At 36.2% G+C, this 13428-nt stretch overlaps 1 protein-coding gene across 1 annotated transcript; it reads right to left on the bottom strand.

Moving 5' to 3' along the window:
* Positions 1 to 5259: 5259 nt before the first annotated feature.
* On the bottom strand, positions 5260 to 6308 carry LOC116422142 (olfactory receptor 10A7-like). Its single transcript, XM_031957300.1, has one exon. The coding sequence runs from the start codon at positions 6265 to 6267 to the stop codon at positions 5329 to 5331; it is 939 nt and encodes a 312-aa protein (XP_031813160.1). The 5' UTR covers positions 6268 to 6308; the 3' UTR covers positions 5260 to 5328.
* Between the last annotated feature and the right edge of the window lie 7120 nt (positions 6309 to 13428).

The following is a 13428-nucleotide window of genomic DNA, read 5'->3' as shown; positions in this document are numbered from 1 at the left end:
AAATAACAAAACAGATTATAAAAAATAAGAAAATAGAACAGATGTGAAACATCTAATAAGAAAAATGAGAGATCTGGAGAACAGATCAAGAAGAGAAAATATAAGAATAATTAGATGCCCAGAAAATTCTGACCAAAAAGAGAAGCTTGACATAATAAGGCAGGAAATTATCTAAGAAAATTGTCCTGGAATGATAGAACATGAGGGTAAAATAGAAATACAAAAAATTCACCTATCACCACCTCAAAGAATTCTATATGGAAAACACACAGGAATATTATTGCCAAATTTCAAAAAACCCCAGATCAAAAAGAAAATTTTGCAAGAAATAAGAAAAAAAATTCCCTTTGGTAAAGCTGCAATTAGAATTATACAAGATTTATCAGCAGCTACAATAAAAGACCACAGATCCTGGAATCATATCTACTGACAATCAAAAGAACTGTGGCCAAAAATATCATATCCAGCAAAATTATCTATAATTCTGAATGAGAAAAAAATGGTCATTCAATGAACTTGCAAATTTTCAGGACTTTCTATCAACCAAACCTGAACTTAACAAAAATTTTAACATAAAAGAGCCAATATGAATGATCAGTTTTAAGAAACTTAACATGGACAAATTGTTTAAACATGGAAAAATTATTTATTTTACATGTATGTATGTCTATGTGTGTGTATATACATGTATGTATATATGTATATGTGTGTGTGTGTATATATATATATATATATATACACACACACACACACATAAGATTCACATCAATAGAAAGATAGCTCAAAAGAAAGTTTGGCAGAGTTAAGGTAAAATTTACAATCATGTTATACAAATGAGGTACAGAAGAAGAATAGATACAAAGGCATTAGAGGGGGGAAGGAGGGCTTATAGTTCTGAAAATCTACTCACATCAAGAATGGGTTTTAAGACACAATAACAGTTGACATTTTTCTGTGTTTGAGGATAACACCACATATATACATTAAAGGATATAGCACCATTCAAAATCTCTAAAGAAATAAGGGATGAAAGAATAAGCAAATGGGGAAGCAAAGGATGAGAGGAGAAGACAAGGGAGGGATCCTAGGGTGGAGGGAAATTAAGTAATAGCAAGGCAAGTTATGGAGCATAATTTAATTAAAGAGTCAGCAAGGATAGGAAAGACGTGTGTGTATGTGGGGTGGGTGTGAGTGTGTGTATTTGCACGTATCTGTATATCTATATCTGTATACATAAATATATCTTTTCTTAAATATAGGTTGCTTGGGGGGGGGAGAATAAAGTAAATAAGGTGAACAGCAGAGAACCAAAAAATAATTTATTAGGAAGTAAAGAAAAAATGGTCATTCATGAATATATATATAAGCATATACATGTATGTCTCTTCCAATATGTGGGATCCAGTGTTTGTGGATCAATTGACATGCATTACCTAATAAACAAAACTGCTCAGAAGTTCAAATCTTTATTTTTTTCAGTCACTTCATTTTTCAGCATCTACACTAGATCAATAATTTTTGTTCTTCCAAGAGAGAGAACTTTTACAGATTCACCTTCTCTGCAAATTGTAATCTTAAAGAGGTTCCTAAGTTATTTGATCAGGATCACCCAATCAATATGTGTTTGAGATGAACCTTGAACCTAGATCTGGTTTCAGGATCATATCTCTATCCCTTAGATCATGTACCAGAAGTGAAATAGGTCTCCAATCTTAAGAGGCTTTCAGCCTATTGGAGCAAAATGACACAGTAAATTCAAATTCAAACTCAAAATGCTCTGTTTGTCATTCAAATACCTCATTACCTAGCCCCTTGTCCCACCTTTCCATCTTCTTGTATCTTAATCCCCACCACACTCTTTGATCTAGTGACCCTGTCCTCCTGGCTATTCCAAGCACAAGACACACCATTTCTCAGATCTGGGCATTTCTATGTCTCCTAAGTCTGGATACTCTCCCTCCTCACTTCTAACTACTGACTTCCTTGGCTTCCTTTAAGTCTCAACTAAAGTCCTGTCTTTTATAGGAAGCCTATCCCAACCCCTCTTAATTTTAGTGCTTTTCCTCTGTTATTTCCTATTTATCCTGTACATAGCTTGTTTGTACATATTTGTTTGCTTGCTGTATCCCCATTAGTCTGTGAGCTCCTTAAAGGCAGGACCTGTCTTTTGCCTCTTTTTGTATCCCCAGTGCTTAGCTAAGCTCCTGACATTACTGGTCCTTAATAAATATTTTTGATTAATTAGCTGACTGACCAGAGAGTGATCAGAATACTCCTGGAACATCAGTTTTGCAGGTGTATGAAGAATGAATTCAATAAAGGGAAGTCTGGATTCAAGAACACCAATTAAAAGGTGATATAATAGTGCAAGTGATAGATGATGAGCCAGAGTAATGGTCATGTGAAATGATTAATCAAACTTGGGCTTTTTCTTATTATTTGACAATCATATTTCAACATTCTTGGTTTCTGTTGCAATCTTATATATTTGATTTTAAGCATTTAACAATTATTCTCTCTCTCACTCTCTGTGTATCTGTCTATTTCTCTCTTTCTATTTATCTATCTATCTAAAGTACTTGAAGGTTTGCTAAGTTCTTTAAAAAAAAACCCTTTTATTCTCCCTGTGCAACAAGAAAACTGTTTGGTTCTGCACACATATATTGTACCTAGGATATACTACGACATATTCAACATATATACGACTGCTTGCCATTTAGGGGAAGGGGTGGAGGGTGGGAGGGAAAAATCGGAACAGAAGTGAGTGCAAGGGATAATGTTGTAAAAAAAAATTACCCTGGCATGGGTTCTGTCAATAAAAAGTTATTTAAAAAAATGTATGTGATCATGAAAAAATAAATAAATAAAAAATAAAAAAAACCTTTTAATAGTATCTTTTTCTTATAAATACATGCAAAGGTAGATTTGAACATTCACTTTTGCAAAACCTGTTACAATTTTTCTCTCTCTCCTCCCCTCTGTTCCCTCCCCAAGGCAGCAAGCAAACTGATGTAGTTTAAACAAGTACAATTCTTGGAAATATATTTCCATATTCATCATGCTGCACAAGAAAAGGCAGATCACAAGGGAAAATACGAGAAAGGAAAAAAAAACAAGCAAACAACAAAAAAGGTGAAAATACTATATTTTGATCCAAATCCAGTCACCATAGTTCTTTCTCTGAATGTGGATCATGTTTTCCCTCACAAGTCTATTGGAATTGTTTTGTATCACTTTGTTGTTGAAAAGAGTAAGTCCATCATAGTTGAACGTCACATAATCTTGTTGTTAATGTATACAATGGTTCTGCTCATTTCCCTTAGCATCAGTTCATATAAATCTTTCCAGGCTTTTCTGAAATCAGCCTGCTCATCTCAATAAAGTTATTTTAAGGAAAGAGTCCATAGAATTCACCAGATTGTTAAAACAGTGTGTGACAGCTTAAAATTTATGTAGTTCAATGGTTGTTGCATTCATTTCAAATTTTGAAATTCTAGAATTTCATGTGTATCCAATACCAAGAATATTCTTTCTTCTCTCTTCCATCCCAGTTCTGGAGAAAGAGAACACCCAGTTTCCCTTACTCATTCCCTCTTTATATGTAACTGAATACATTCTATTTTTATTAAAAATATGGCAACTATATGCTTCAGAAAGTCCTTGGAATCTGAGAGATAATTAATAAGTGTTTTGTCGATTCAAAATTAAATGAGGCATGGAGCACAGATCTCCTGGGAGCTTGAGAGAGAAACAATATTAAATTTTTTGACTATTATATCTGAACTTTGTTGGAATCTTTACAAACTATTAAGTCATTAGAGTTGATAGACAATAATTATCTAATTCAGCATGGGTCAGTATGATTGATCTGATCCTACAAGGAGATGTTATGGACCAGAAGAAACAAGGTACTAAGTGGAACCAAGAAACAATGCTTATGTTCACGTTTCCCATTCTGGAAAATCTTGAAGATTTTGTCTTGTAAATGTCACCAAGCCAGTAGGTTTTTCCTTGTGACTTTTCTAAAATAGCAGAAGAGAGTTTTAAACTTCTCAGGCTTCCTCGTTGATCTTCCTTCAAACAATCTTTGATGATAAAACATTCATTGTGATCCAGTACCTCAGTGATGAGTTGTGATACAATCAATTCAGGGTTGATTAAAAATCTGATTTCTTCCTGTACCAGTCCTGCACTGGTTACACCCCCTCCAACAAAGCGATTAGCAAAATCTACCTGGAGCATGCCTTGTCCATTTCCTTCTATGGTACCTTCATAAGTTACATGTAACCGAGTTAAAAAACCTACTGGTTTGGTGACATTTACAAGACAAAGTCTTCAAGATTTTCCAGAATGGGAAAGGTGTGAACACAAGTATTGTTCTCGGTTCCACTTAGTACCTTGTTTCTTCTGGCCCATAACATTTCCTTGTAGGACCAGATCAATCATACTGAACCATGTTAAATTACATAATTATTGTTTCTATCAACTCTAATGACTTAACAATTTGTAAAGATTCCAATAGAACTTAATGTTAGTAGATGGGTCTTTTTTGAGAGTAGTGGGAATCTTGCTTAGTGGGCAATTATGTGAAGCAATATGTGTAGGAGAAAAATCTGAGAAGGAAAGAAAGCAACTGGGCCAATATGACTACATAAAATGTTTCAGTAGAAGGAATGCTCATATGGAAGATGTGATGTGAATTTTTGTTCATCAACCTTTCTTTTTTGGGGGGATGAGGAAATTGGGAATAAGTGACTTGTTAAGAGTCACTCAGCTAGTAAGCTTCAAGTGCCTGAGACTAAATTTGAACTGAGATCCTCCTGACTCCAGAACTGGTATCAGTATTAACTTTTCAATAAAAGTTGCCTGTGCTAATTTTTGTGGCCTGTGTGCTTTCAAGGTTAATGGACATCTGCACAAGCACATTCTCCATAGTTGGCAATTATACTTCCACTAGAAATTACTTTGATGGGAAGTTTCAAATAATGAGTTCTCCAAACTTTCTAGGTTTGAAATGAAATATCTTTCAAGATGACCCTGGACCCTTCATGTTGGGAAGGTCTCTGATACTAGGATTAGGTCTAATATTGTATTCAAGGAATAATGAGCTCCAAATCACAAGAAATCTTCCACTGGAAAATATGTGACCTATTCTTATTTTAGGCTGGAGTTGGACTAGATTCTCCTTGTTCCATTTTGCTTTAGAAGTCTCTGATTCAATGATGATCCTGGAAAGAAATCCCATTGCCAATGGTCTTTGATGTTGATTATTGGTAGTTCCACTTCCCTTCATCTTACTTATAATCAGTAACAGATAGGGATTTCAAGTCATCTGGGCAGCCCTTTTTTCCTATCCAACACCCTCCATAGGGCAGCTTTTACCTCTTTGTTCCGCAGACTGTAAATGATGGGGTTGAGCATGGGAGTGACGAGTGTATAGGACAAGGACACAACTTGCTTGCTCTCAGGAGAGTAGCTGGACTTGGGCTGGAGGTGGATGACACAAGCTGTGCCGTAAAATAGGGTCACAACCACAAAATGGGAGGCGCAGGTGGAGAGGGCCTTCTGGCGTCCAGTGGCTGAGGGCATTCGCACAACAGCAACCAGCACACGACCATAGGATACAGTGATGAGAAAGAAGGGGACCATGAGCACAAGCACTGTAGCTACCCGGATGTAAGCCTCAAAGACAGATGTGTCAGCACACACCAGCCTCAGGAGTGGTGCTACGTCACAGAGGAAGTGGCGAACTCCTCGGGGTCCACAAAATGGGAAGCGGAAGAGCCAAACAGTGAACAGCAGAGAGACCGGGATGCCTGCCACCCAGCATGCTACTGCCAGAAGAAGACAAAGTCTCTGGTTCATGAGCATCCCATAGTGCAAGGGGTGACAGATGGCCACATAACGGTCATAGGCCATCACTGTCAGGAGGAAGCACTCTGATGTGACACAGGACAGAATGAGAAAGAGCTGGAGGGCACAGCCCAAAAAAGAGATGTCCCTTCCAGCCACTAGGCTTTCTAGCATTCTGGGCACAATGTCCAATGAGAAGCAGATCTCCACCAGGGCCAGGCTGCGGAGGAAAAAATACATGGGTGTGTGGAGGGCAGCGTCAACCACAGTCAAGAGTACAATGAGGCCATTTCCCAGCATCGTGATTAGAAACATCCCTAGAAACAGCACAAAGAGAAGTGGTTCCAACCTGGGAACATGGGAAAAACCTAGAAGGACAAACTCAATGACAGACGTCTGGTTCCTCCCAGTCATACTCTCAGTGGGGTCCTTGATATGCACTGATGCCCAGAGTCCAGACATGTTTGAGGAGTCACCACCTGAAAGGGAAATAATGAGCTCAAAAATACAAAAGGAGCCCACAAGCAAAAAAATACATACATATATGCACATATGCATGCATGCATGTGATGTGCACTTGCACATTAAAAAAAACAGCAGAAAGAAAGAATCAGATATTTGTCCCTCAATATTGACAAAATCCAAAGCAGAAAAAGCATTTCAACCCTGCTTCTGAGAGTTGTTATATGGACGATCATGGAAAAATTATATAACATTCCCAAGACTCAGTTTCCTTATTTGTAAAATGGGCAGTATGGTAGGGAGAATCAAGCAATGGGGTCAGGAAGTCAATGCTGGGTTCAAATCCCACATCACACACAGGCTAACTCTAAACCAGTCATTTAACCTCCCTGAACCTCAGTTTACTCTTTTTTAAAATGAGGGGATTGAATTTAATGATCTCTAGGATTCCTTCTGATCCTATTTCTATGAGCCAATTCTCTGACTTACCTCACAGGGTTATCAAAAAGATCAAATGACATGTTGGGTTTTTGTTTGACATGTTGAATTTAAAGTACTTTGCAAATCTTAGAGACCTGTACAAATGTCAGCTAATGATACTATTTACTATATATCCTTCTCAGAAATCATTCAATATATAGAGGCAACTAATTGGCAAAATGGAGTCAAAACTGACCTGAGGTACTTAGTAGTTATATACCTTGGGCAAGTCACTTCACTCTGTTTGCCTTACTTTCCTCGTTTGTAAAATGAACTGGTAAAGAAAATGAAAAACTGCTCCAGTACTTTTGCCAAGAAAAATCCACATGGAGTTAAGAAGAATCGGACATGACTGGACAGTAACAACAGTATACCATATCCCCAATCCCAATAGAATATAAGCTTTTCGAGGGGATTATTATTTCATGGCCATTTTTTGTAATTCCAGTCGCAAGCATAGTGCCTTACACACAAAATATCTCAAGATACCCTTGTGGAACAGCATGAAATTATTAATATTTTTCATGACTTTCCCCCATTCCCAGTGATCTTCTTGATCCCAACATCTAAAAGTTCTCTCTTGCCCATGTTCTATGTATCTCTACCTCTGGATTATTTCATGGCGTTTCACTATGAGAATTTTCTAATCTCATCATACTTTGATTCCCCAAGAGCTCTGATTTCTTCAGTATCACTCCTTTCTTCACTGATGTAAATTCAACATCATTGACATATCGATCGTGTCACAAGATTCTTAGCTAAGTACAAAGGAATGTTTTTTTTTTTTACAGCATATGATGAAATGTAAACAGGGAAGATGGAAGCAGATGAAGGTTCATCTAGCAGCTCTGAGTCTTGTGCAGTCTGTCTCAGCTTCCCCAGGGATCACAGAGGAACAATACACAGTTTCTGAAAAATCTCATAAATCATGGAACCTGAAGGGGTGCTTAGAGGTCATCTAATTCAACTTCTACCTTGAAGCAAGAGTCCTCTCTATTGTCATCCATTAGGGGATGACTGAGGGTGCAATAACCTAGAAAACTAGATTAGGAAGAAAGATCTGAGTTCAAATCTATCTCAGACCATGACCAGCTATGTGACCCTGAGAAAATCATTTCAACTTTGTCTGCCTCAGTTTCCTCAATTCTAAAGTGGGAATGTTAATAATAATCAATTAACATAAAAGAATTGACAGGGAGTCAAGAATACCTTAATTCAAACCCAACCTTAGACATTTGCTAGCTGTATGATCTGAGGCACATCATTTAACTTGTCTTTCCTCAACTATAAAAATGGGAATAATAACAGCTTCTTCTTACCAGTGTTGCTGTGAAAATCAAATGAGATAATAATTGTAAAGTTCTTAATCACAATGTTTAACACATTGTGGTAGCTATATAAATGTTAGCTATTACTGTTGCTAAGTAATATATTTTCAAAGCATTTAGCACGGTGCCCAGAATATAGTAGGTGCTTAATAAATGCCTAAATGCCTTCTTTCTTTCTTGCCTTCTTTCATGCTTGCCTGTCTGTACTGCTTCCTATTTAACTTTTGTCTGCCTCAGTTTCCTCAACAGTAAAATAGGAATTATAATTATACCTGCCTTATATTTGATGTGATGATCAAATGAGATGATAATACTTGTAAAGTATTTAGCACAATGTCTGGAACATTTGCCATTGAATTATTTTCTTTCTGTTCAAATCTTTATAATCTCATTTGGGGTTTTCTTGGCAAAGATATTAGAGTGACTTTCCATGTCCTTCTCCAACTCATTTTACAGATGAAGAAACTGAGGCAAACAATAAATGACTTGCCCAGTGTCATAGAGCCAGTAAGTGTCAGAGGCCAAATTTGAATTAAGAGCTTTCTGATTTCAGTACCAATGCTCTATCTACCATACCACCTAGCTGCCTCATAGTCATTTAATAAATACATGCTTCATTCCTTTCTGCTTGAATATTTTCAATAACATGGAACTCACTCCCTGTGGAATTCTTTCCATTGATGGAAAATTCTCATTGTTAGGAATCTTTCCCTTACACAAAATGAAAATATGCTTCTTTATCATATAGGACTGTATAATATAAATCAGGAAAGCATGCTAAAAACTTTCTCTTCTAGTCCATTAATAAGGATAAAGAATCATTAGAGATGTCAGAGAAAGCACAACTAATTTTTGACCACCCAGTATCTGCCTCTAGCTCTGTGGCTCTTTGCATGTAATCCGCTGCTACCATCCTTATTATTTCTCCCCCCTCCACCCCCCCTAGAGGCCATGCAGAATGAACCTAATCCATCTTCTAAGTGTTGACCAACTTACCAGATTCCAGAAACAGTGATCATGGTCTCCCAAGACTTCTCTCTCTCTCTTTTTTTTTAATTTTTGCCAAATATGTGCCATTGCTCTAAGCCACACACTTTCTTACATATTCAGCACACTCTTCCTTACATGCTCACCATTCCTTTTGTACACACTCACCACACCCTTTCTACACACTTACCACTCGTGACCAAAAACAGTTAGTAAGGCACTTGGTGAATGGCAGAGCTAATGAAGAGAGAAAGCATAACCCTTATCTACAGGCACTGAGTTTTGACCATGGAACAACAGTTGGCTAAATGAATAACAATGCCATGTCTATCCCTATGAATGTGATTGCTCTGCTCCTGGCTTCCCCCAACTGTGAAAGGGAAGTCTTTTGTCTTCCCTGACTAGGAACCAGTACTCCATCCCACTTCTAGCTTTCTCCCCATCATCCATCTCCTTACTCTCAATGCAGGTTGCCATTTGGTGGAGCAGTGGTTAGAGTATGGGACTTAGAATTAGCAAGATCTGAGTTCAAATCATACCTTAGACACTTACTACCTATGGGACCCACAAGTCACTCCTACTCTTGATTTCCTGATTTGTAAAATGAAGAGAAAGTACATACCTTACAAGGTTGTTGTGAGGATCAAATAAGATAAAACATGTAAAACTCTTTGCAAACCTTAAAATTCTATGTAAGTATTAATTGTTCTTCCCTTTCCCATCACCTCACAAGAAATGTTTAGTTTCCTTTTTTATACACATCCCCAACACTTAGCATAGGATCCAAAACATTCTAAATCCTTAATACAGTAAATGTTCTACTGATCTATCTTTCTTTATCCATCTATCTATTCATACATGCACTTGTCAGTTATTCATCTATCTATTTATCCATCTATCTGCCTACCCATCCATCCCTTCATCTATCATTTTGAATCCATCTCTCAAATGATAATGGCATGTGCCATTTCCACTACCCAACCAATGAGAAAATATTAAAATATGTAACATTTCTAAGGCTTTTAAAGTTTTACCAAGTTTTGCCTCAAAAGAGTAAGGTGAGATGGATTTATTCCCATTTGACAAATAAGAAACTGAGGTTCAGAAGAAATCAGATGATTTTTCCCAAGGTCTGACAAACACTAAGGATTCAGGACTTACTCCTGAAATCCCATTCATACTCAGTTGACCGCAAGATATAGCTTTCCAATGGACAAATTGGTCTAAACTTTTCCAAGTCTAATAGTGAGGTAGGAGACAGTTAAGTATCCTTATGTGCAAAATGACAATCAGTCTATTTCATTTTCCTGTCTTCCTGAATAGTAACTCATATACTCCCCATACCCACTTAATACTCAAAATTTAAAAGGTAGGGGTCTCCTCACAAGTCCATGAACCAGGTAGTATAGTAATTATTATTTCTGATTTGTTTAAGTAGAAAGAAAGACACTTGGAGTTTAAGTAGAAAGACACTTGGCCATGTAACCATGTCAGATCCATGATGTGAATCCAAGTTTCTCAAGTCTAGTTTTAGTAATCTTTCTCTGCACTACACTGCTTGAAAAGAAATATTTTCATTCTAATTATCCCACCAAAGGAGGAAGAATCAGACTTACCTTAAGTTTCACCTAGACTTGGAACTGCCTGGATGCATAAGAGAAAGAAATTTCAATATGTGGCTGTGGCTATTAGGACTGAGATGCCAGGGGTTCTCCCCATAGGACACAACCAAGAGGGAAATGAGATCATTACCCTTTCCTCTCTTTGGTTCCCAAGTGAAAATAGTGTAGGAAGATGGACAACTAAGATTCATTCATTTCTGCTCAATTCTTTGGTTTAAAGTGTGAGATCTTCACACTTCACTCATAATGACCACCATCTAAATTCAGGCCCTTATCACCTCTCATTTGGATTATCAATCAATCATTTAATCAACAAATATTTATTAAAAGCCTACTATGTGACAATTACTTTATTATATATTATATTAGTGCACATAGATATATTATACATATAGAAATTATATAATTATTTTATTATATATAATTATAATGTATACTACATATAGTATATAAATATAATAAATATTGTATCATATATAAACATAATAAATAAATAATATATAATATAATTTGTATAAATTATTACAATTACATAGTAATTAATATTACACATATAGTAAAGTAACTATCATGTAGGAAGCTTTTAATAAATATTTGTTGAGATAGGTGCAAGCATATGGTATTTAAGAGCTCAAATAAATTCTTGATCTCATTAATTCAATTTTCTCATTTGATATGAAGAAAACAAGGTCCATATAGAAATGATTAGTGTAAGATCTGTCAATGAATTTGTTAATCAACAATCCTTTATTAAGTGTCTGCTATATGTCATGCACTGGGGATATATATATATATATATATATACATGCATATTTTTCTACATACTTACATTGTTTATACATTTTATAATAGACTTTTAATAAATATTTGTGGGTTGAATGATTGATTGATAATCCAAGTAAGAGGTGATGACAATTGTTGTGAGTAGGTGTGATCTATTCTAATCCATCAGATAGATAGTTATTGTTAGATGGATAGATAGATATATTAGATATAAAATTGAGAAGATATCTGGGGACAATAAATAAATAAAAAGCATTGGTTAAAAATTTATATAGTTAATTAATCCTTAATCCCTGTGTTATGTGCTAGGGATACAAATAGAAAAAGTGAGATAGTCCCTGCTCTCAAGGAAATTATGTTCTAAGAGTTTAAAAAAATAAGTCCACCACAACATAGCATTTTCCGTCTTTATGTTGATGTTTGCTTGCATTTTGTTTTCTTTCTCAGGTCTTTTTTTTTCCTTCTTAATCTGATTTTTTTTTGTGCAGCAAGATAACTGTATAAATATGTATATATATATATTGGATTTAGCATATATTTTAACATATTTAACATGTATTGGACTACTTGGCATCTAGGGAAGGGAATGGGGGGAAAGAGAGGGAAATTTGGAACAGAAGGTTTTGCAAGGTTCAATGGTTCAAAATTACCCATGCATATGTCTTGCATATAAAAAACTTTAATTTAAAAAAAAGTCCACATAGGATGAATGGAAACCCTCAGAAGCCCCAATATGGTGTAGTGATTGGCAGAAGGCTAGTCAGAAATCAGAAGGTAATGACAGTACTATGGACCTGAATAGTGTAAAGGCAATGTGAATGGTAATGTCTGGTGGACATTAGGAAGCAGTGGCAGGATTGATGGTAAGGACTTTCTGTATCTCATGGGAAGGAATGAAATTCATGCTTCCCATCATATCTAAGCTATTTGTGAATAATTGAAGGAGGATGAAAGGAAAAAGGAGGAAATAAAGTCACTCCTCTCATGGTAGCAGCAGGTATTCATGTAAGAAGGTAGCATTTGCACTGATATTCGAAGAAAATTAGGGATTTGAGCAGAATAGCAGAGATGGAAGTAAATTTTAGGGATAGTGCAAAGAAAATGCAAAGACATTTTCTGAAAGATAGAAGATGTGGTACCTTTTATGAGGAATAGGAAGAAGACCACTTTAATCTGGCTACAATCCATGAAGGAAAATAATGTGCCTGGATAAATAGTGGAAGTCATATTTGAAAGGGTCTTAAATGTCAACTACAGTGATTTATATGTTAAAATTAGAGTAACAGATCTACGCTTGAAGTAAATCACTTTGGCAGCTGTGCAAAGGATGGATGGGATTAGAGGGAGATTTGAAGCAAGGAGATCAATTAAGAGGACATTTCAAGAGTCTAGGTGAGAGGTGATGACTGCCTCAAATGATGGAGGGACTGTGTAGAGGGAGAGAAAAAGACACATGCAAGACTTAGCAACTTACTGGACCTGGGGGATAAGAGCAAGGAGTCACGTCTCATACTAATACATGATATTCCCAAAACACAAGTCTGATCTCTGCTCTGTCTTCTTCACAAATTCTCCCTTCTGCCTCTGGGATCAAACACGAACGGTTTAGCATGTAATACCATTTGTAAATAGACTTCATTTTAGCTTTTGAACCTCAATACACATTATTTCCCTCCACACACTCTTTGGTTGTACAGAATTCATTATATTGATCTTCCTTTTACACTCAATGTTCCATCTCTATTTCCATGAAATCAATACATTTGATTTGACATCTTAGAATTCCTTATTTTGTTCAAAACAAAGCTTGTCCATTACTTCCTCCATGAGATTTTTCTTGATCCTGCAGCCCTTAGTCCAAATTACCTATTACTTACTTTGCATATATTTAATAGACTTGTGTATGTGTGTGT

The sequence above is a fragment of the Sarcophilus harrisii genome, chromosome 3, assembly GCF_902635505.1.
Source record: "Sarcophilus harrisii chromosome 3, mSarHar1.11, whole genome shotgun sequence".
Lineage (NCBI taxonomy): Eukaryota > Metazoa > Chordata > Mammalia > Dasyuromorphia > Dasyuridae > Sarcophilus > Sarcophilus harrisii.
Note: the sequence above shows the minus strand (reverse complement) of the source record. Positions and strands in the feature narration are given on the sequence as shown.

Excerpts from the sequence above, each read along its gene's own strand:
- LOC116422142 (XM_031957300.1), bottom strand. The coding sequence starts at position 6,267 with ATGACTGGGAGGAACCAGACGTCTGTCATTGAGTTTGTCCTTCTAGGT.